The sequence below is a fragment of the Dryas octopetala genome, chromosome 2, assembly GCF_963921425.1.
Source record: "Dryas octopetala chromosome 2, drDryOcto1.1, whole genome shotgun sequence".
In the NCBI taxonomy this organism is placed as follows: domain Eukaryota; kingdom Viridiplantae; phylum Streptophyta; class Magnoliopsida; order Rosales; family Rosaceae; genus Dryas; species Dryas octopetala.
In genome coordinates, this window is record NC_141367.1 from 21,829,832 (window position 1) to 21,850,489 (window position 20,658).

Sequence of the window (20,658 nt, forward strand, 5' to 3'; positions counted from 1 at the left end):
TTTTTTTAGAAAATTAGGATTAAATACCAAATTTCAATAATTTTTTGGTATAGCATGAAAACTATATATTATTTCAATTAAACTACCAAATTTAAATGTAATTTTTTAGATTAGGTCACAAATATGTTGACTTCTTTGATTTGAACCTTTTCTATTTGATATTTTTGTCCTTTGGCCCACATATGATGGGTGTTAGTTAAAATTTATAATGTTTTGACAAAATTGTCCTTGAGACTTTTATATTATCTTGAAAATTTGTTAATATAGTCTCAACTTCACATTTAGTTGTGACTGTACGACACTCACAACTTCAAATTTAGTTGTGACTGAACGACAGTCACATCTAAGTTGCGAAACAATCACAGTTAAGTTATGACTTAATTGAAATTTTTTTAGAGAAATTATACTACAATATAGTATAAATAGAGGTCAAAACAATACTTTTACTCAAAATAATATGTAGTATAGTGGTGTGAGTTGTCTCTTTTAATTTACCAAGACAGTCACAGTTAAGTTGTGACTGGATTGATTTTTTTTTTTTAAAATATAATATAGTATAAATTAATGTAATATTTGTGATGTAATATTATTATTTTTTTATTGTAGTGGCATGTGATGTAATATTTGTAAATTCTAATACATTTTACTTTATTATTTTGTTTGACTTTTCAACTAATATCTAATTTAAGATGCTATTTAATTTTGGTACCTAAATTAAAAAGTTATTGAAATTCAGTAGTTAAAATCAATGGACCTTAGTTTTTTAAACACATGACAACATTTTAGATGGAAAGTGAGCATATACCTGAGTTAAAGGAGGTGAGCAAAACTGCTCTCTAGGTGAATCGTGAAAGGGGTTATACCTTGTTGGAAATTTCCATTTTGGTCCTTTGATCTTGATGATTAATTGTTTTCTTAGGTCTTGATTTTAGCCCATTCTAAACAAAATTATCATCTAAATTGGGTTTAAATGAAACATCATGGGCTGCTCTTCGCCACCTATATATAACTGGTTTCCTCCTACCAACAAATTAAGGAACTACCGAACTAGCTAGGCAGCCCAACAACATCCAACACCAATAATAATAATTAAAAAAAACAATTGAGAAATTAATCGGGGTTTGAAAGCGACTTATATCACCATATTACTGTTGGCTCTTGTTAACAAACTTGCTGCCATTAGGCTTAGGAAGCCTCCCTGATTCATAGGACAAGACGATTATGTATTTTAAATATGTTATTGGATGGTGAATAGGTTTGGGATTATTAAAAATTTATCAATGGAAACATACAATGGCAATTACCATTTATTCAAACTTTTTATCTTTCTCAATTTTTTTTTTCTGGAAATATATATACGTCACAGTGGCTGAATACTTTTTCAGAAACTATATATCTTTCTCATATTTGGATTTGTTTTATTTTTCACTTTAGTCAGAACTAGTAATTGTACCCGGGCGGGTGTGGAAAGCTTGTAAAATGTGCATATATCTATAAAACTGAAATATAAGAATATTTACATATATATGAAAATCTAAATATGTCTGTAAACACTGACATCAATGTTTCTTAACTAAGCTTGAGTTACAAAATGTGGATTCATGACCCCATCAATGTCTCCTCGAATTCTACCTCATTTTTTGGAATTTTTTTCTTCTCATAACCCCATTTTCTTGACAACTTTGTTCCACAGCTTCAGCACCAGTGTTCATAGGCAGCACCATGTCATAGCCAAACATGCTTGTTAGATAGTCAGCAAATACTGGAAATCTATCATTATAGAAGGCTCGAGAACTAAGGGTGAGCCTTTCTGGCTGTTCTTGTAATGTCTTCATGATCTTTGGATCACAATGTCCCTACACAACACGAAGCTATCTGTTAGAAGATGGAAAACATGAGGCATGCAATAAATAAATTATTAAAAAGAGGGTATGAGCAACTGCAATAAATCTACTTTAGAAAAATGGAGTTTTTCATATGAACTTCATTGGGATTACATTTGAGTCTGATTTAAAGAAGAAAGCCACTGCCACATTACTAATCAGTTAGAAAGGAGACATCATTGGAATGCAAAAAAGGAATAGCAATGTCATGGTTTTTTATTTAGTTTTTCTGATGTGCTTTTTGGAAAGTTTTTGTCATTTCATGTGGTTCATATGGTAGAGATAAAGTTTTTGTCACTGTGTCTGTGCATGTGTTTTTGTGCGCTAGTGTGCATGAATATTGTAACATTTTTACTAATCAGGAAAACAGTTTTATAACTTTTTCAGCTTACTATGGTTTTACAATATGTATGCAACTCTTAAACTGTTGTATACTCTTCCTTGGAGACCTAGGTTCATAGTAGTTATGAGAGCTGTATGTGTTGGTTTGAGAGTCCATATGTGTTTAGGATTTATATTGACTGTCCTTACCAGTTTTGGTTTTTAATAGGTGTTCCTATGTAAGTCAGTTTAGGATTTCTTCTTTCTTCTCTCTATATAGTGTTGCATTGTCTTCCTTCATTAATGAATGAGAATAAGGTTTAAAGTGGCACTCTTATATAAGTTTTGTTCACAATAGTAAAAATATAGCATTTTCTTGTTGTTCTTTTTTTTTTTTTTTGCCCCTCAAATTTGAGCATTGTGTTGCAAAGCATGTTTAAGAGAGAAAGATAAAGAGTGTGGTTGCAAAGCATGGTTTTATCAAAATCAATACAGATTTCCTTAAAAGAAAAAATTAAAACATAAAAAACTTTAAAATGAGATATAGAACCTAAACCTATCAGAATATGTAACATAGAAGTCGTTGCCAAAATAAGTTCTATGATGTCATTGTAGAGAAATATCTACATAAATACAATGCCATCCAAGCAAGTACTGATTATTGGTTAAAGCAGATTAATATCTTGCATTTTTCCTTGTTTGTAGAAACTTGGTTTAAGAATATATAGATTCAACTAAAAAAGAAAGCAAATTGAAGATTATAAAATAATGTCGTGTTAATGATAAGAAAGATGAAATTAGATAAAGAGCTTGTTTTTTGACCTGAATAGTCCTTCCAGAAGGATCTGATTGGCATCTAGGCTCGTTAATAAGCTCCCAGGCCACGGGTGTTGGGTCATCTTTATAATGAACTCTAGTATAGCTGTTATATCTGTTAAGAATAGTCTGCAAAATGGTAGATGCAAATTAGAACTGAAAATCCTGTGCATCAAATCTCATAAAAGAGGAAAGGCTTATCACCATCATAGACTGTTATTCCTTCACAATAATCATTTCCAGACTTGGAAAAAAAGAAACTTGATCACAACAACGTCCCTCACTCAGTCAGAACCGAGAAAAAAAGATAAACGAAAAAAAAATCAAATAAAAATCTGTGGCTCACCTTCTCTGCGCAAACAGTCGATCCGATTGAGTTCCTCAACAACCCAAGATGTAATCAGAAGAAGACCAGATTGATGTGTCGGGTTAAAAAAGAATGAGAACAGATAGAGAGAGGCAGACCAGATCGATGTGCCTGGGATGCGACCGGAAAGAGAGAGAATGGAAAAAGTAAATGACCAAAATGGGCTTTGAGTACTGGTGTGGTGTAGTTAGACTCTCTGATGAAGTGCGGTGGTGTCTGGAGGTGGAGAGACCCGGCGGAGACTGGAGATCGAGTGAATCTGGAGAGTGTGGAGATTGAGTACGGCAGAGAGATGAGAGATCGAGTGAGTCGGAGATGAGATGAGGGAGTGTCGGAGTGAGAGAGAGATCGCACAGCCCTATCTCTCCTCTCTCTGTCTCTTTCTCTCTATCTGTAATGTAAACCAAAACCGACCAACCCTTATCCCAGGTGAATGACCAAAAAGGGCAAATCTAACCCCACTATTCTACAATAGCTAGCAGATCAAAAAAATAAGGGTAAATTACAATTTGATACCTCAACTTTATCTCAAATTTTAAGTTAGTATTTCAAGTTCAAAAAGTTGTAATTTCATGCCTCGACTTTCATTTTGTTTCAAATTAATACATCCGTTAGTCTTGCCGTCAAAAATACCGTTATCTGATGATGTGGCACATCACTAAAAGGCTTTATTTCAATTTAGTACCTCAATTTTATCATATTTTTCAAATTCATACCTCAAGTTTAAAAACTTGCAAATAAATAAATATTTTCCAGTTTTTATCTCAACATCACCCCAGTTTTTTACCCATCAAATCTCAACCAAAATTATCAATCTTATACTTATTTTGAAGCTATGAATCTCCTCTTTACAACCATATAAAAATCATGCAAAAAAAAGTTATGAAACCCAAGATAATTGATCACAAAGTAGGCTATCCGAAAGTGCCAAATTTTCGAAACAAATTGACAATTTCGGGTAGCCCTAATTTGTGACTACTTCTTTCGCGTTTCATAGTTTCTTTTTGAATTATTTCTATATGGTTATAAAGAGAAAATTCATAGCTTCAAAATGAGTATAAAATTATTGATTTTGGTGAAGATTCGATGGGTCAAAAGTTGGGGTGAAGTTGAGATAAAAACTGGAAAACATTTATTTATTTGCAAGTTTTTTAACTTGAAGTATGAACTTGAAAAACATGGTAAAGTTGAGGTACTAAATTGAAATGAAGCCTTTAGCGGTGTGCCACGTCATCAGATAACGACATTTTTGACGGCAAGACTAACGGAGGTATTAACTTGAAACAAAATGAAAGTTGAGGTATGAAATTGCAACTTTTTGAACTTGAGATATTAACTTGAAATCTGAAGTAAAGTTAAAGTATTAAATTATAATTTACCCAAAAAATAAAATAGATGTGAGGGGAAACAGAAGAGGAGCACGACGATGGCAAGGGGCGTAAAAAAATCAAAAGGGCAGGGGTAAAAATGAAAGAGAGAGCGAAATGACTAAAACAGGGCCATTATTCCACAAATTACAATGGAAAACAACTGAAATAAAAAAATAGAGGGGCAAAATGGAATTTTCAGTGAACAGTCTATGAACAGTAGACCTCTTCTCACCGTTTAGTATATATATACAATTTAATTAATTTTTTTAACACTTAGTTTTGTAAGAGTTTAATTAAAAAAGGTTAAATAAGTTTTTTTAAAAGCTTATGTGTCAAATGAATTATGAGATGTATTTACCTATATTAAATATTCTAATTGATATGAAAATTTCATGTCATTAGGACATGATTAGGGCACCTTAGCACAGCCCTTTGATTAAAGCCTAGTCTAAATCACATTAATGTTGACTTGAAGAAGCTGTTTGTTTTTTTTCCATATTCATTTGAATTATGTTTTTGAAGGAGCTTGAATGATATTTGACAATTTGAGAAAATAAGAGTAAAAGAAGAGGAAACTTGAAACTTGTCCCAACATTGAGTAGAGAAATACAACCAAACTAACAGCTAGTTGGTATGGAAACATGATTTATCAACCATCTGTGCTGTCTACACTTCTCATTGTTCTAACAAAAACACTATCTGTTTCAGACAAATCAGAAACTAATATAACAAATTAAGCATATAAATAGGTACTAAATTTAGAAAATTGATCTCATTAATTAATTCTGAAAATATTAGTATAGATGATGACCGATCTAATGTTGGGTTGTCTAAATATGTCTTGATGATGAGTAAGCAAGCATGCATCTAGAGAATGAACACCAACAGTAAGTGGGTATGATGCCAGCTATGCATGTTGAAAGAAACGACTGGCCATAAAAATTAACTGACCAAATCATCATCCACTTTCTACGTCATCCAGTTTGTTGTTTTGAGGTTGTATACAACTATATAAACCTACGCATCAAGCACACACCTCATTTCACCGAGCTAGTCTCTTCTTCTCCATCTTCTTCAGTGACATACACATATATTTTTATTCTTTCCATTCGTCTACAAAATTAATTAGGGTGTAGCTAACAAGTTTAATTGAGTAAGAAGTAAGAAATCATGGCTGGGGGATTTGCCGGGCCATCTGAAGGCGGAGACTTTGAAGCAAAGATCACGCCTCTTGTGATCATTTCTTGCATATTGGCCGCTAGTGGAGGCCTCATGTTCGGTTATGATATTGGTATTTCAGGTACATACATAACTCTATCGATCTCTATCTCATTCGGGCGTAAAATTGACTATGAATTTATAATATTTTCGTGTGTGATATAAGCAACATATAGACATTATAAACACTTAATGATGGATGGATGTAGGGGGTGTTACATCGATGCCCGAGTTCCTCAAGGAATTCTTCCCTGTCGTGTATGAAAAGAGTCAACATCCTGGACTCGACAGCAATTACTGCAAATACGATAACCAAGGCCTCCAATTGTTCACATCTTCATTGTACCTGGCTGCTTTGATATCAACCTTCTTTGCCTCCTGGACAACAAAAACGTTGGGCCGAAAGATAACCATGTTCATTGCTGGAATTTTCTTTTCTGTCGGAACAGTTTTTAATGCTGCAGCTCAAAACCTTGTCATGCTTATTATTGGGAGGATTTTGCTTGGTTGTGGAGTCGGTTTTGCTAACCAAGTAATTCATTTATTAATTTTCTTAATCTTAATTATGATCTTATGTGTTATTATTTTATAATTTCTATATGCATAATTAATTGATCTTGTATGTACAGGCGGTCCCACTTTTCCTTTCTGAGATCGCACCCACAAGAATTCGTGGGGCACTCAACATACTCTTCCAGCTGAATATCACCATTGGCATTCTTTGTGCAAACCTTATCAATTATGGAAGTGCCAAGTAAGCCCAATTGGTCTCCTAGCTAATTAATTGACAAATTAAGAGTAATCAATAAGTAGTAATTAATTTGTGCCACACCATGCACAGAATTACAGGAGGATGGAGGCTATCGTTGGGTTTGGCTGGCGTTCCTGCAGTTTTGCTAACCGTGGGGTCTCTCATTGTCACAGACACTCCTAACAGTTTGATCGCACGTGGTAAGTTGGAGGAAGGAAAAGCAGTTCTTAAAAGGATTCGAGGTGTTGACAATGTCGATCCAGAATACTTGGAAATTGTTGAGGCAAGTCGTGCCGCTGAAGAAATCCAGCATCCCTTCCGAAATCTCCTTAAGCGTAGGAACAGGCCTCAACTTGTCATTGCAGTTTGTATGCAGATCTTCCAGCAGTTCACTGGCATTAACGCCATCATGTTCTATGCTCCAGTTTTGTTCCAAACCTTGGGATTCAAGAGTGAGGCTTCTCTTTACTCAGCTGTTATTACAGGAGCTATCAATGTGCTGTCAACTATTGTATCAATCTACTTTGTGGACAGAGCTGGTCGCCGCGTGCTGTTACTAGAAGCTGGTGTTCAAATGTTCCTTTCTCAATTGGTGGTGGCAATAGTGATGGGAATAAAGGTTAAGGATTACTCAAGCAACCTCAACCAGGGCTTGGCAGTTCTTGTGGTGGTTATGGTTTGCAGTTTTGTGGCATCCTTTGCATGGTCTTGGGGGCCTCTTGGGTGGTTGATTCCTAGTGAGACATTCCCAATAGAGGCTCGCTCAGCCGGGCAGAGTGTGACAGTGTGTGTCAACATGCTCTTCACATTCATCATAGCGCAAGCCTTCCTCTCAATGCTTTGCCACATGAAGTTTGGCATATTCTTGTTCTTCACAGCCTGGGTGTTTGTCATGACAGTGTTTGTGGTTTTCTTAATTCCGGAGACCAAGGGTGTCCCAATTGAAGAGATGTCAGACAGAGTATGGAAGCAACACTGGTTTTGGAAGAGATTTGAGGATCACTCCGAAGATGGACCCAAGGGCAAGGGCCATGCCTGAAGTATATTATCTCAATCTGCTTGCGTGGTGGTTATAACTTATAACTCTTACAAGTTTCCGATCGAGTTTACTTCTAGTAGCCTAAAATCGTACGCTTTCTTCGTGCCAATGGCTATAGTAATTTACTTTGAAACAATGTAATGTTTACGTTATAACTTATAACTTGTTTAATTCCTAATTATCGATCATTCTCGAATCACACATGTGCTAGTTATTGAACAACAAATCTTTTCTTAAGTATGGTAATTCAAAGTGATTAAGAGGGCAAATATGGTAGTTCACGAAAATTGGATGCGGGCTAAGTTAAAGACTTAACTTGAAGACTTGCATATTAACTATTAACTTAAATCTGCTAAGAAAATTCAGATAATATATGCATCCAACGAGTTCTAAAACCCCAGGGATCGAAGCAGGCATGGAAATATAGGAGAAAGCAATTAAGCTATATATGATTAATGGACTTTAACAACTCAGTCCAATTAATGAAGTCCCATATCGCAGTAAACCTCTATCAAACACGGGTTAGGACTTTGACAAGACAATGCATTGAAGTCCAGTGAAGTCCAAGATTATTAAACCAGTCCCGTCCCGTCTAGCCTTCCAAACGAGGTTAAGTTACTGCGACTTCAAAGGAACAGACAATGAACCTCGTCGAAAATGGGTCGAGTCAGCCCCATGGTCACGAATATTTCCCATGGCATGATATGTTGAAAGAAATCTCATATTGAAGATGTGAGGCCTTGCTAGTGGCTTATAAGAGTTTGGGTTATTCCTTCCATTACCAATTGGTTTTGGGATAGATACCTAGATTTCTTTATGATATCAGAGTCAGGTTATCCACGTGATGCGCCTAACGGCCACATGTTCTCCCACGTCACCCAATATAAATTGTCCACGTGTTAGGCTTAAATGACGCCACATATGCGAGGGCGTGTTAAGAGAAATCTCACATTAAATATGTGAGGCCCTTGCTAGCGGCTTATAAGGATTTGAGCTACTCCTCCTATTGCCAATTGATTTTGGAATGGATGGCTAGATTTCTTCATGGTACACCATCAATATTATATTCATACTCGAAGTTAGTTAAACCACAGTTAAACGAATCGTTTAGAGTAATTTCAGAAAGAATCATATTTTCATACCTCAGTAATTAGTTAAACATATTATGTGACAATTAATTACTTGTCAATTAACAATATGAGTACTACTCATTAACAATCACATCATAATAATTAGATTAGTTAACATGGCCAATAGGTGCATGTAGTCCATCCACCATTGTTATTCCTTTAAGCTCAATGATACGTACATTTATAAATAATAATTGTTTGTGCCACATTTACTAATGACAAATCTTACCAAAGTCAAAGGTGGTGTTTATGCTTGTGGGATCCACTTATGCAAATGAGTACAACTTCTACCAGATAGGTGTTTGATCCGTAAATATGATAAATATTGTAACACTATTCTTTTTAAACATTAGACGTTGGACACACTATAGGTAAGTTTTTATATAACAAGAAAATACAACAATGATGTGATATGCTCTAATTAAAAGGCAAACATATATATATATATACATACATGCTCCTTCTATTGAGGTATACTTCAACTTATTTATGTTAAGGTATACCCTATTGGGGCCCACACGAGTCGTTTTGTATTAATTTGAACCGTTCATTTTTTACATCTCTATTGATAGATCATCCCTGCAAAAACTTAGCCAAATCGGAAATCATTTGACTATCTAACTTTGATCAAATAAATAAACGAACAAAAAATTTTCAATGAAACCGTCCATTTGTTTTATCAAAGTTAGATAGACAAATGATTTCCGATTTGACTAATTTTTTGCAGGAATGATCTATCAACGGGGATGTAAAAAAAGAACAGTTCGTATTGACACAAAATTACTCGTGTGAGCCCCAACAAGATCATACGTCAACATAAATAAGTTGAGGTATATCTCAATAGAAGGAGCTTGTATATATATATTGTGCTATAAAGCTAACTAGTTACTAAGTTAATACGAAACTAACCATGCTTTTAGGCCCACCACATAACTAATGTCATAATCTAAACCATCCATTTTTTAGGTCATACTTCAAAGATCATCATTGTAAAAAATCAACTACATTAGAAATCATTTAGTCATCTAATTATGATCAAATAAATAGACGGTCACTGTTTCCGATAAAAGCATATAAATAATTGTTATCATAATTAAATGGCTAAATGACTTCCAATTTTGGAGATTTTTTATAAAAATTATCTTTGAAGTAAGGCCTAAAAAATGGGTGGTTCAGATTTTGATATTACATTGTGCAGTGGGCCCAACATGGTAGTTAGTTTTATATTATCTTGCTAACCAATTAGTTTTAAAGCATTCTTATATATATATATATATACAAATAAACAATTATAACCAAGCTCCTCATCAATTAGAAAAACCCTAGCCGCCACCCCAAAAGAAAAAACTGTCTTCGATCCTCAACCTCTCCAATGGGGGAGGGGCGGTCCTTGTGTTCTCACAGCCTTCTCCTCCCCTCGCCCCTCTCTCCTTTTTTTTTTCTTTTTCTTTTTGTGTGTTTTTATTTTTATTCTTTTGGATACTCTCCTCCCAATAAGTGAGAGTGTTTCCATCTCTCATTGCTAGAATTTCTCCACCTCTCTTCGTGAGAGTTTTTCCAATTTGGTTTGTTTTGGTTTGTTTTGTGTTTTGTTGCTTTCAGGTTTTTTTTAGCATTCATCACAAGGTGTTAGGGAGTCACTATTTTCCCCGGTACCGGTCATGTTTCCACCGGTTACTATTGCCCAATCTGCCACTTTGCGCTATTTTTAGACTCGACTTAGAGATGTTAGTAGGATCGTGAACCTAAACGCGACTAGTTCGCTAATTCCTACGGTACCTCTCTACCTCCGTTTGGTGGCTATAGTATCTGCTCGATGCTCATGTTATGAGATCTTGAAATTTCTATACGCTTTTCTGCTTCACTTTCGTTGGTTTTTGTTTTCTTCTAAACCTTTGGTTTTTGTTTTCTTCTAAACCTTTGGGCTTATATTTTGTATTCTCTCTGCCTTTTTGACGGTTTTAATGCAATGTTATGCTTTATTTTTTTATAAAAAAAACAATTATAACCAAGCAGATGATTTGCATCTGTATACAATTATAGCATTCTCACATTCATTGGTCACATAATTAGTATGTGATGGAATAACTGTGATGGAGGAAGTTCAAAAGTTGACCTTTCTACTACTGGGTATATATACAAATAGACAATTATCCGTATACAATAGCCTTCTAACACTTATTGATCACATAATGAGCATGTGGAGGAATAAGGGGTGTGATCACATAATGAGCATGTGGAGGAATAAGAGGTGTGATTTGGATTGGAAAATCCGAATTGGACAGATTTCGATTTGAAAATTTTCAATTTTGGAATGTCCGAATCAAATTCGAAATTCGAAAATGCCGGTCCAAAAATTCCGATAAAAATTGGATTAAAATTAGAATGTTTCTGTAAATTCCGATCCGAAATTTTCTGAAGAGAGAAATCTTATTTTCCACAAACAGTGTTTGAGTTGGAAGGTTATGTCATAAATAGGGGATAAAATTTAATGAAAAAGGTCTTCCATTTCCTTTATATATTTGAATACTAAGCTTTGGATTTTCATTATATGGAGTTGAAGGTGTCTCACGTACAAAAATTGGTAAAGAAATAAAAGAAGAATTCCCAAGACTTAAATAGATCGAGGAAACTTGTAAGATTTATAAGCACCACAAAGAGGTAAGATCGATGCTTCAAACGTACCCCTTGCCGTTGGGTTCATCTTCGCAGTCATCCATATATCTCTTCCAAAACCTGTGTTGCTTCCACACTCTGTCTGTCATCTCTTCAATTGGGACACCTTTGGTTTTCGGAATTAAGAAAACCGCAAACACTATCATGACACACACCCAAGCTGAGAAGAAGAAGAAAATGCCAAACTTCATATGGCAAGGCATTGAGAGGAAGGCCTGGGCTATAAGAAATGTGAAGAGCATGTTGACACACACTGCCACACTCTGCCCAGCCAACCGGACCTCAAGTGGGAATACCTCACTAGGAATCAACCACCCCAGAGCCCCCCAAGACCACGCAAATGATCCCACAAAACTGCAAATCATAACCACCACAAGAATTCCAATGCCATGGTCGATGTTGTTTGAGTAATCCTTCACTTTGACCCCCAGCACTATTGCCACCACCAATTGAGAAATGAGCATTTGTATGCAGCCTTCTATTAACAGCACGCGACGACCAGCTCTGTCCACAAGGTAGAGTGATACAGCGGTTGAGAGGACATTGATGGCTCCTGTTATAACAACTGAGTAAAGAGAAGCATCACTCTTGAATCCCAAGGTTTGGAACAAAACTGGAGCATAGAACATCACTGCGTTAATGCCAGTGCACTGCTGGAAGATCTGTACTAGACATTAACCCATACATCACTTTAGAGACATATATGATCGATCATCACAACATTAAATAATTAACCAACAAATTGCATTGAACCACAATCATTTAGAATTTTTGGGATTAAACAAAATTGTGCCTAATAAGAGGATGCATCGACCTGCATCCAAACTGCGATGACAAGTTGAGGCCTGTTGTTACGCTTAAGGAGATTTCTGAAGGGATGCTTGACTTCTTTAGCCGCACGGCTTGCCTCAAGAATCTCCAAGTATTCTGGGTCAACATTTTCAACACCCCGAATTCTTTTAAGAACTGCTTTTCCTTCCTTCAACTTTCCTCTTTGAATCAAACTATTAGGAGTGTCTGTGACAATGATAGACCCCACGGTTAGCATTACTGTTGGAATGCCTGCTAAACCCAATGACAGCCTCCATCCCCATCCTTGTGTAATTATGTGCATGCATAGTGTATTAGTGTGGTACAAATTAATCAACCATTACAATTAATTACGAATCAACAAGACAACAACTATATATAAGCTCTTAATTTGTCAATTAGTAAGAAATGGGATTACTTGGAAGTTCCATAATTGATAAGGTTTGCAAAAAGAATGCCAGCGGTGATATTCAGGCTGAAGAGTATGTTCAGTGCTCCACGAATTCTGGTGGGTGCGATCTCCGAAAGGAAAACTGGGACTGCTTATTATTATCACGTAATGGAAGAGGTGAAAAAGAAATGAAGAATAAGAACCAAGGAAAATGAAGAAGACGAAGCTCTGAGTTTTTTTTCATTAAGAAAAGATAAAAGAGATTACAGGGAATGGACTTTGTTCATTGCTTTATACACAAGCATTGATTAGAAACAAACTAACTGATCTAGAAGAATTTAACTCCTACTAACAAGATATCCACGTGTCAACATTTTATTTGTTAACAGCAAACTAATTCATTTAACATCAGACCACTAATATGCTAACAGCTGTATAGTCAACATGCCCCCTCAATCTCACCAGGGGAACCAAGACTGAGATTGCAGTAGAAAGAATTGCATATCAGTTTGAGCGAGAGGGACCAAGTCTTAGATTGCAGCAATGTTGATGATGTAGAGGACTATGAAGACCCTTGGTCAAAATGTCAGCAGTATTTTCTGAAGTAGAAACATATTCCAAATCCAAATCTCTGCACTGAACCCTTTCTCTAACATAGTGAAAATCTGTATCAAGATGGTTAATTCGAGAATGAAACACATGATTGGAACCTAAGGCAATAGTTCACATCTAATGAGAGGAGGATAAGGAAGAACAATGTGCAGATCCTTAAGAACATTTCGAAGCCAAGACAAATCAGATACAGTGTTGGCTAAAGCCCTATACTCAGCTTCTGTTGAACTTCTAGCCACACTACCTTGTTTCTTAGACTGCCAGGAAAAAGATTACTAGCCAGATACACTATATACCCAGTAGTAGACCTTCGATTATTAATGTCACCCCCCCAATCAGAGTCACTATAAGCTGTTAAAGCCATATGACTAGTGTGATAGTGCAGACCATGTGTCAGAGTTCCTTGGACATACCTGAGAATCTTTTTCACTGCATCATAATGTATCTCAGTAGGTATGGCCAAAAATTGACAAACCGTATTGGTAGCATATGCAATGTCAGGTCGAGTGAATGTGAGGTATTGCAATGCACCCACCAAACTCCTGTATAAGGTAGGATCAAAAAGAGGATCTCCTTCATCTTTGACTAGCTGAAGATGAGGTTTACATGGAGAGTTACATGGCTTACAATTTTCCAAACCAGCTTTAACAAGCAAATCGCGAGCATACTTTTCTTGACAAACAAAGATAGCACCATTAGCTTCATAGCTGATCTGTAATCTAAGAAAATATGTCAACCTTCCAAGATCCTTCATATCAAAAGCTAAACTTAACTCATCAATCACATGCTGAACCTCTATAGAGTTGGAACCAGTGATGATAATGTCATCAACATAAAGTAATAGCAAGACCACTCCTTCAGTAGAAGTCCTGACAAACAAACTGGGATATGAATGAGATGATTTAAAACCAAGAGAGGGAAGAAAACTTGTAAATTTTTCATTCCAAGCCCTGAGAGCTTGCTTTAAACCATAAAGAGACTTTTGAAGCAAGCAAACATAGTCTGAATGATCTGAATCCTCAAAACCCTGAGGTTGTCTCATGTATACCTCTTCTTTCAATTCTCCATGCAGAAAAGCATTCTTTACATCAAGCTGTTTCAATTCCCATTTAAACTGAGCTGCAAGAGCAAGGATCAATCTTACTGTTGAATGTCGTACCACTGGACTAAAGGTTTCAGCATAATCCAATCCTAGTTTCTGACTGAAGCCTTGAGCAACCAGCCTGGCCTTATTCCTAGACAATGTACCATCTGGATTCTTTTTCAATTTATAAACCCACTTGCAGCCAACAATATTCTTATCCAGTGGTCGAGGAACAAGGGTCCATGTTCCTTAAGCATGTAAGGCATCAATTTCCTCTTGCATAGCCTTTCTCCATTCTTCTTGAAGTATAACAGTCCTAAAACTGGTTGGTTCAGTCAACTGAGGAAGATCAGTCACACAGGTTAAGCCAGAAAAGAAAGCAAATTCCTCAAAATCTTGATTTTCCATAATGGCAATGAAACACTTAAATTCATTGAAGGCTTTCTTCTGAACAATGCCTGCCTTAGAGTGAGTGATCATACCATGTTCATTACTAGCATTTAACTGAGCAGTGATGGACAAAGGTGCTTCTGCAGTAACTGCAGGAAAGCTATCATGGACAGGTAACACTGCTGGCTCTGTCGTTGGAGAAGTAGCTAAGGGACTAGACCCATTGGAAGATTCAGCAATCTCGGGATGCACAATAGATATAGAAGGTACTACAGGAACAGTGGAGACTTGTGCAGAAGGCACACAAGAAGCAGGTGACACAGAAGAATGAGGAAGAGAAATTGGAATAATAATTGGACTAGAATGAGTAAGAGTAGACGAAGGAAGAGGAGAAGAAGACACATGCTGTGATAACTGTGAAGAAAAAGGAAAAATAGACTCATTATGAATGACATGTCTAGAAAGAAACAATTGATCACCTGAAATATTAACGCACACAACTCCTTTATAACCTAAGGCATATCCCAAAAAGACACACTCATCACTTTTAGGTTGCAACTTATTAACATTGTAGGGTTTAAGAAAAGGATAACAAGCTGAGCCAAAGATTTTAAAATGTTGAATATCTGGTAAATGATGAAATAGTTTTTCATAAGGAGAAATCATGTGTAAAGGTTGACAAGACATTCTATTAATAAGAAGAGCAGCATGAGCACAAGCATGATACCAAAATCGATGTGGAAGCTTAGCAGCATGTAAAAGGGTAATGGCTGTTTCAACAAGATGTCTATTCTTTCTCTCAGCAATCCCATTCTGTTGGGGTGTGTATGGACAAGAAAGATAATGGAGAATACCTTTTGAAGCTAAAAATGAAGAAAAAACCTTACTAGTAAATTCTCCTCCACCATCAGATTGAAAGATTTTAATATTTGCATTAAACTGATTTGTAACAAAAGTAGTAAACTTAAAAAAAATAAAGAAAACGTCAGATTTATTGATCAAAGGATATATCCATACAAATCAAGTACATTCATCAACAAACAAGACATAGTATCGATATCCTTCCAAAGAAATAGTAGAAGAAGGACCTCATACATCACTATGTATTTTCTGAAAAGGAAGAACAAATTGACTGACATGGGAAGGAAAAGACATTCTAGACATTTTTCCACCTAGACAAGACTTGCACAAGTGAGGTTGACTGTCTGGAAGAACAGATATGTGAGCATCAGACAACATCTTATTAACTACCTCATTTGTGGCATGACCTAACCTATGATGCCAAACAGAAGACTTTACAAGCTGACCAAGAAAAGCTATAGAAGAGGGGACTGAAAAACTCTGAATCTTTTTTGGAATGGGATAAAGGCCTTTGCTACTCCTTCCTCTGAACAGCTCCTGAAGTGTTACCTTGTCCTGCAACCAAATTTCATTCTCATCAAATGACACAGTACAATTATTATCTCTACACAACTTATGTACTGACAAGAGATTAGCAGCTAATCTAGGAACATGCAAGATATTATTAAGTGTAAGATCAGAAGATAAAGAAGCAGAACCAATATGCTTGACTCTTAATCCTTCACCATTTCCAACAGTGATCTTCTCACCAGATTCAAAAGGTTCTACAACAGTCAAATTACTCAAGTCAGTAGTCATATGGTGTGTAGCACCTGTATCTGCAATCCAGACATCTTCAAATGCAAATCCAACATTAGCTTGGGCAGTAAGAGCATTTAAGGTCTGAGGTGGTGCTGAGCCTTGATATGCATAGTTAGATCGATCGAAGCAGTCCAAAGCTACATGACCTCTCTTACCACAAATTTGACACTCCACCACAGAAGGCACATTATTATTCTGAGATGTCCTATCTCGATCAAAACAATTCACAGCAGTATGCCCTCTTCTAGAGCAAATCTGACATTCAGGCACTTGTCTATTTCCACCATTATTCCAGCTACTGCTACCATGATTATATTTACTACCATTGCCACCATGACTCCAGCCTCTACCACCACCATTATTGAACCTGCCTCCATTGTTACCCCGACTTCTCCCAAAATTGCCATTTCTTCCTCCATTATGATTCCAGTAACCACCACCATAGTTGTTATTTCCCCTGCCACCATTAGTATAACTTCCACCACCATTAGTATAGCTTCCTCCACCATTATAACCACCTCCAGAATAGCCACCACTCACATGGGTGTTATAACCTCCATTTCCATTAAAGCCACCAGTTATAGTATTCCCAGAACCACTATTACCATCAGAAGCACTAGAAGAGGACTTTCCAGTATTAGAACCAAAACCAGCATTGCCATTAAAATCAGTATTTCTAGTATTGTCTGAATACCCTGACTTAGGTACAGGCAATTTAGCCACCATAGCAGACATCGTGTGATGAGAAACCAAAGCAAGAATCAGCTTTTTATTAATGTCCTGTTCAGCAGCAAGAAGCTGAGATCGAAACTCCATCATAGACATAGGTCCCTGATGACCACGAAGTACAGCTTTCACAGGATCAAATTCATCAGGCAAACCATTGAGAGTAACTACATAGACATCATCATCTGTAACCTGAACCCCTACAGCAGCTAATTGAGTCCTAGCATGTTTGATTTTCATTAAGAATTTTTCAACATTATCAGCACCTTTCTGCAAGGTTTGGAAATCAGTTTTAAGCTGCATAATAGTTGCTCGAGAATCAGTATTATATCTCTCCCTAATATTCATCCAAGCTTCATGAACATAAGAGCAATCAAGAATATACTCCATAGACTCCTCAGTGACAGACGCCATCAACAAAGTAGTCAAAGCCTTATCAGTCTGATCCCATTCAGTAAATGCCCTGTTAACCTCGAGTGTATTTATACCATCTTCATTAAGTACGAATTGTGGTGGACACACAATTGATCCATCCAAATACCCAAATAGACCATGACCACCTAGTACTGTTCTTACTTGAAAACTCCACTTAAGGTAATTAGAATCATTCAACTTCAAAGTCAAAAATGGAAACAGACCATGAATTCTACTTGCAATCGACATAGCTACAAGATTTTCTTTAACAATATCACAAAGAACACACCACTTCAAGAAACTTCAACAATACTTTCCAAGAAATCCCAGACAAACTTCAAGAACCTTCTAATACACACTACTTCACAATCTTAATACTTCAAAGAAATCATCAAGAAAACAGACAGACCCATATCATCACCATCAAAACCACTAATCAAGAATAAACCAGCCAAGCGAAGAAACAAAATACAATACCCAATCACAATTAACCATGCAGACGATGGAGCTTGCAACTTCGATTTTAATCCCAAATTTTAATCGTCATCGCGAAGAAGAAAAACTAAGCAAACAAAGAAATGCGAACACAACTATCGAAAGTAGGAAGACACCAACACTGTGCTGAAGTAAGAGTCAGGATATGACTGGCACTGATACCATGATCACGTAATGGAAGAGGTGAAAAAGAAATGAAGAATAAGAACCAAGGAAAATGAAGAAGATGAAGCTCTGAGTTTTTTTTCATTAAGAAAAGATAAAAGAGATTACAGGGAATGGACTTTGTTCACTGCTTTATACACAAGCATTGATTAGAAACAAACTAACTGATCTAGAACAAACTAACTCCTACTAACAAGATATCCATGTGTCAACATTTTATTAGTTAACAGCAAACTAATTCATTTAACATCAGACCACTAATATGCTAACAGCTGTATAGTCAACATATTATACATACCAAATTAAAACTAATTAAAAAAAAACATGACCAAATATAATTATAGAAAGAAAAATAGAAAATATACGACCATAAGATTATGAAAATATTACCTGGTTAGCAAAACCAACTCCACAACCAAGTAAGATCCTCCCAATAATAAGCATGGGAAGGTTAAGAGCTGCAGCGTTAAAAACTGTTCCCACTATAAAGAAAATGCCAGCAATGAACATGGTTAGCTTTCGGCCTAGCATGTTTGTAATCCACGAGGCAAATAAGGTTGATATCAAAGCAGCCAGGTACAATGAAGATGTGAACAATTGCAGGCCTTGATTATCGTATTTACAGTAATTGCTCTTAAGTCCAGGATGTTGAGTCTTCATATACACAGCAGGGAAGAATTTCTTCAGGAAGTTGGGCATTGATGTAACACCCCCTGCATTTATCTTTAAATTGATTACTTAAGAGTTCCATGTTTTGACAAGAGAGAAACTTCATGGGACCCTATCATGGAAAGTTCTATGATGCTAGTGGGACTTTCATGAGACTGTCGTATGTGTTTTATGTGTTTACTTCTCTCATGTCGTATGTGTTTTGTAAATTATTTTTTTGTAATTTACAAAGTTGTTAGAAGACTGCAAATTTTCACATCACTAAAAGGCTTTATTTCAATTTAATACCTCAACTTTTCATATTTTTCAAATTCATACCTCAAGTTTAAAAACTTGCAAATAAATAAATGTTTTCCAGTTTTTATCTCAACATCACCCCAGTTTTTTACCCATCAAATCGATCTCAATCAAAATTATCAATCTTATACTTATTTTGAAGCTATGAATCTCCTCTTTACAACCATATAAAAATCATGCAAAAAAAAGTTATGAAACCCAAGATAATTGATCACAAAGTAGGCTATCCGAAAGTGCCAAAATTTCCAAACAAATTGACAATTTCGGGTAGCCTAATTTGTGACTACTTCTTTTGCGTTTCATAGTTCCTTTTTGAATTATTTCTATATGGTTATAAAGAGAAGATTCATAGCTTCAAAATGAGTATAAAATTGTTGATTTTGGTGAAGATTTGATGGGTCAAAAGTTGGGGTGAAGTTGAGATAAAAACTGGAAAACATTTATTTATTTGCAAGTTTTTTAACTTGAAGTATGAACTTGAAAAACATGGTAAAGTTGAGGTACTAAATTGAAATGAAGCCTTTAGCGGTATGCCACGTCATCAGATAACGACATTTTTGACGGCAAGACTAACGGAGGTATTAACTTGAAACAAAATGAAAGTTGAGGTATGAAATTGCAACTTTTTGAACTTGAGGAATTAACTTGAAATCTGAAGTAAAGTTAAAGTATTAAATTATAATTTACCCAAAAAATAAAATAGATGTGAGGGGAAACAGAAGAGGAGCACGACGATGGCAAGGGGCGTAAAAAAATCAAAAGGGCAGGGGTAAAAATGAAAGAGAGAGCGAAATGACTAAAACAGGGCCATTATTCCACAAATTACAATGGAAAACAACTGAAATAAAAAAATAGAGGGGCAAAATGGAATTTTCAGTGAACAGTCTATGAACAGTAGACCTCTTCTCACCGTTTAGTATATATATACAATTTAATTAATTTTTTTAACACTTAGTTTTGTAAGAGTTTAATTAAAAAAGGTTAAATAAGTTTTTTTAAAAGCTTATGTGTCAAATGAATTATGAGATGTATTTACCTATATTAAATATTCTAATTGATATGAAAATTTCATGTCATTAGGACATGATTAGGGCACCTTAGCACAGCCCTTTGATTAAAGCCTAGTCTAAATCACATTAATGTTGACTTGAAGAAGCTGTTTGTTTTTTTTCCATATTCATTTGAATTATGTTTTTGAAGGAGCTTGAATGATATTTGACAATTTGAGAAAATAAGAGTAAAAGAAGAGGAAACTTGAAACTTGTCCCAACATTGAGTAGAGAAATACAACCAAACTAACAGCTAGTTGGTATGGAAACATGATTTATCAACCATCTGTGCTGTCTACACTTCTCATTGTTCTAACAAAAAC

At 35.8% G+C, this 20,658-nt stretch overlaps 2 protein-coding genes, 1 long non-coding RNA gene and 1 pseudogene across 3 annotated transcripts; 1 reads left to right on the forward strand and 3 right to left on the reverse strand.

Moving 5' to 3' along the window:
* Positions 1 to 1,472: 1,472 nt before the first annotated feature.
* On the reverse strand, positions 1,473 to 3,768 carry LOC147294109 (uncharacterized). Its single transcript, XR_015120570.1, has 3 exons — positions 3,367 to 3,768; positions 3,027 to 3,149; positions 1,473 to 1,856 (listed from the first exon to the last, which is right to left on the reverse strand). It is a non-coding gene; the product is annotated as an uncharacterized LOC147294109 (long non-coding RNA).
* Positions 3,769 to 5,927: 2,159 nt separating this feature from the next.
* On the forward strand, positions 5,928 to 7,765 carry LOC147294110 (sugar transport protein MST4-like). The gene is made up of 4 exons (XM_086230505.1): positions 5,928 to 6,057; positions 6,185 to 6,507; positions 6,605 to 6,729; positions 6,817 to 7,765. Exons 1-4 carry the CDS (start codon positions 5,928 to 5,930, stop codon positions 7,763 to 7,765), a joined length of 1,527 nt encoding a protein of 508 aa, XP_086086631.1.
* Positions 7,766 to 11,570: 3,805 nt separating this feature from the next.
* LOC147294111 (sugar transport protein 13 pseudogene) lies at positions 11,571 to 12,619 on the reverse strand (annotated as a pseudogene).
* Positions 12,620 to 13,583: 964 nt separating this feature from the next.
* LOC147294112 (uncharacterized) lies at positions 13,584 to 19,019 on the reverse strand. The gene is made up of 4 exons (XM_086231174.1): positions 18,711 to 19,019; positions 16,110 to 17,858; positions 14,781 to 15,272; positions 13,584 to 14,663 (listed from the first exon to the last, which is right to left on the reverse strand). Exons 1-4 carry the CDS (start codon positions 19,017 to 19,019, stop codon positions 13,584 to 13,586), a joined length of 3,630 nt encoding a protein of 1,209 aa, XP_086087300.1.
* Between the last annotated feature and the right edge of the window lie 1,639 nt (positions 19,020 to 20,658).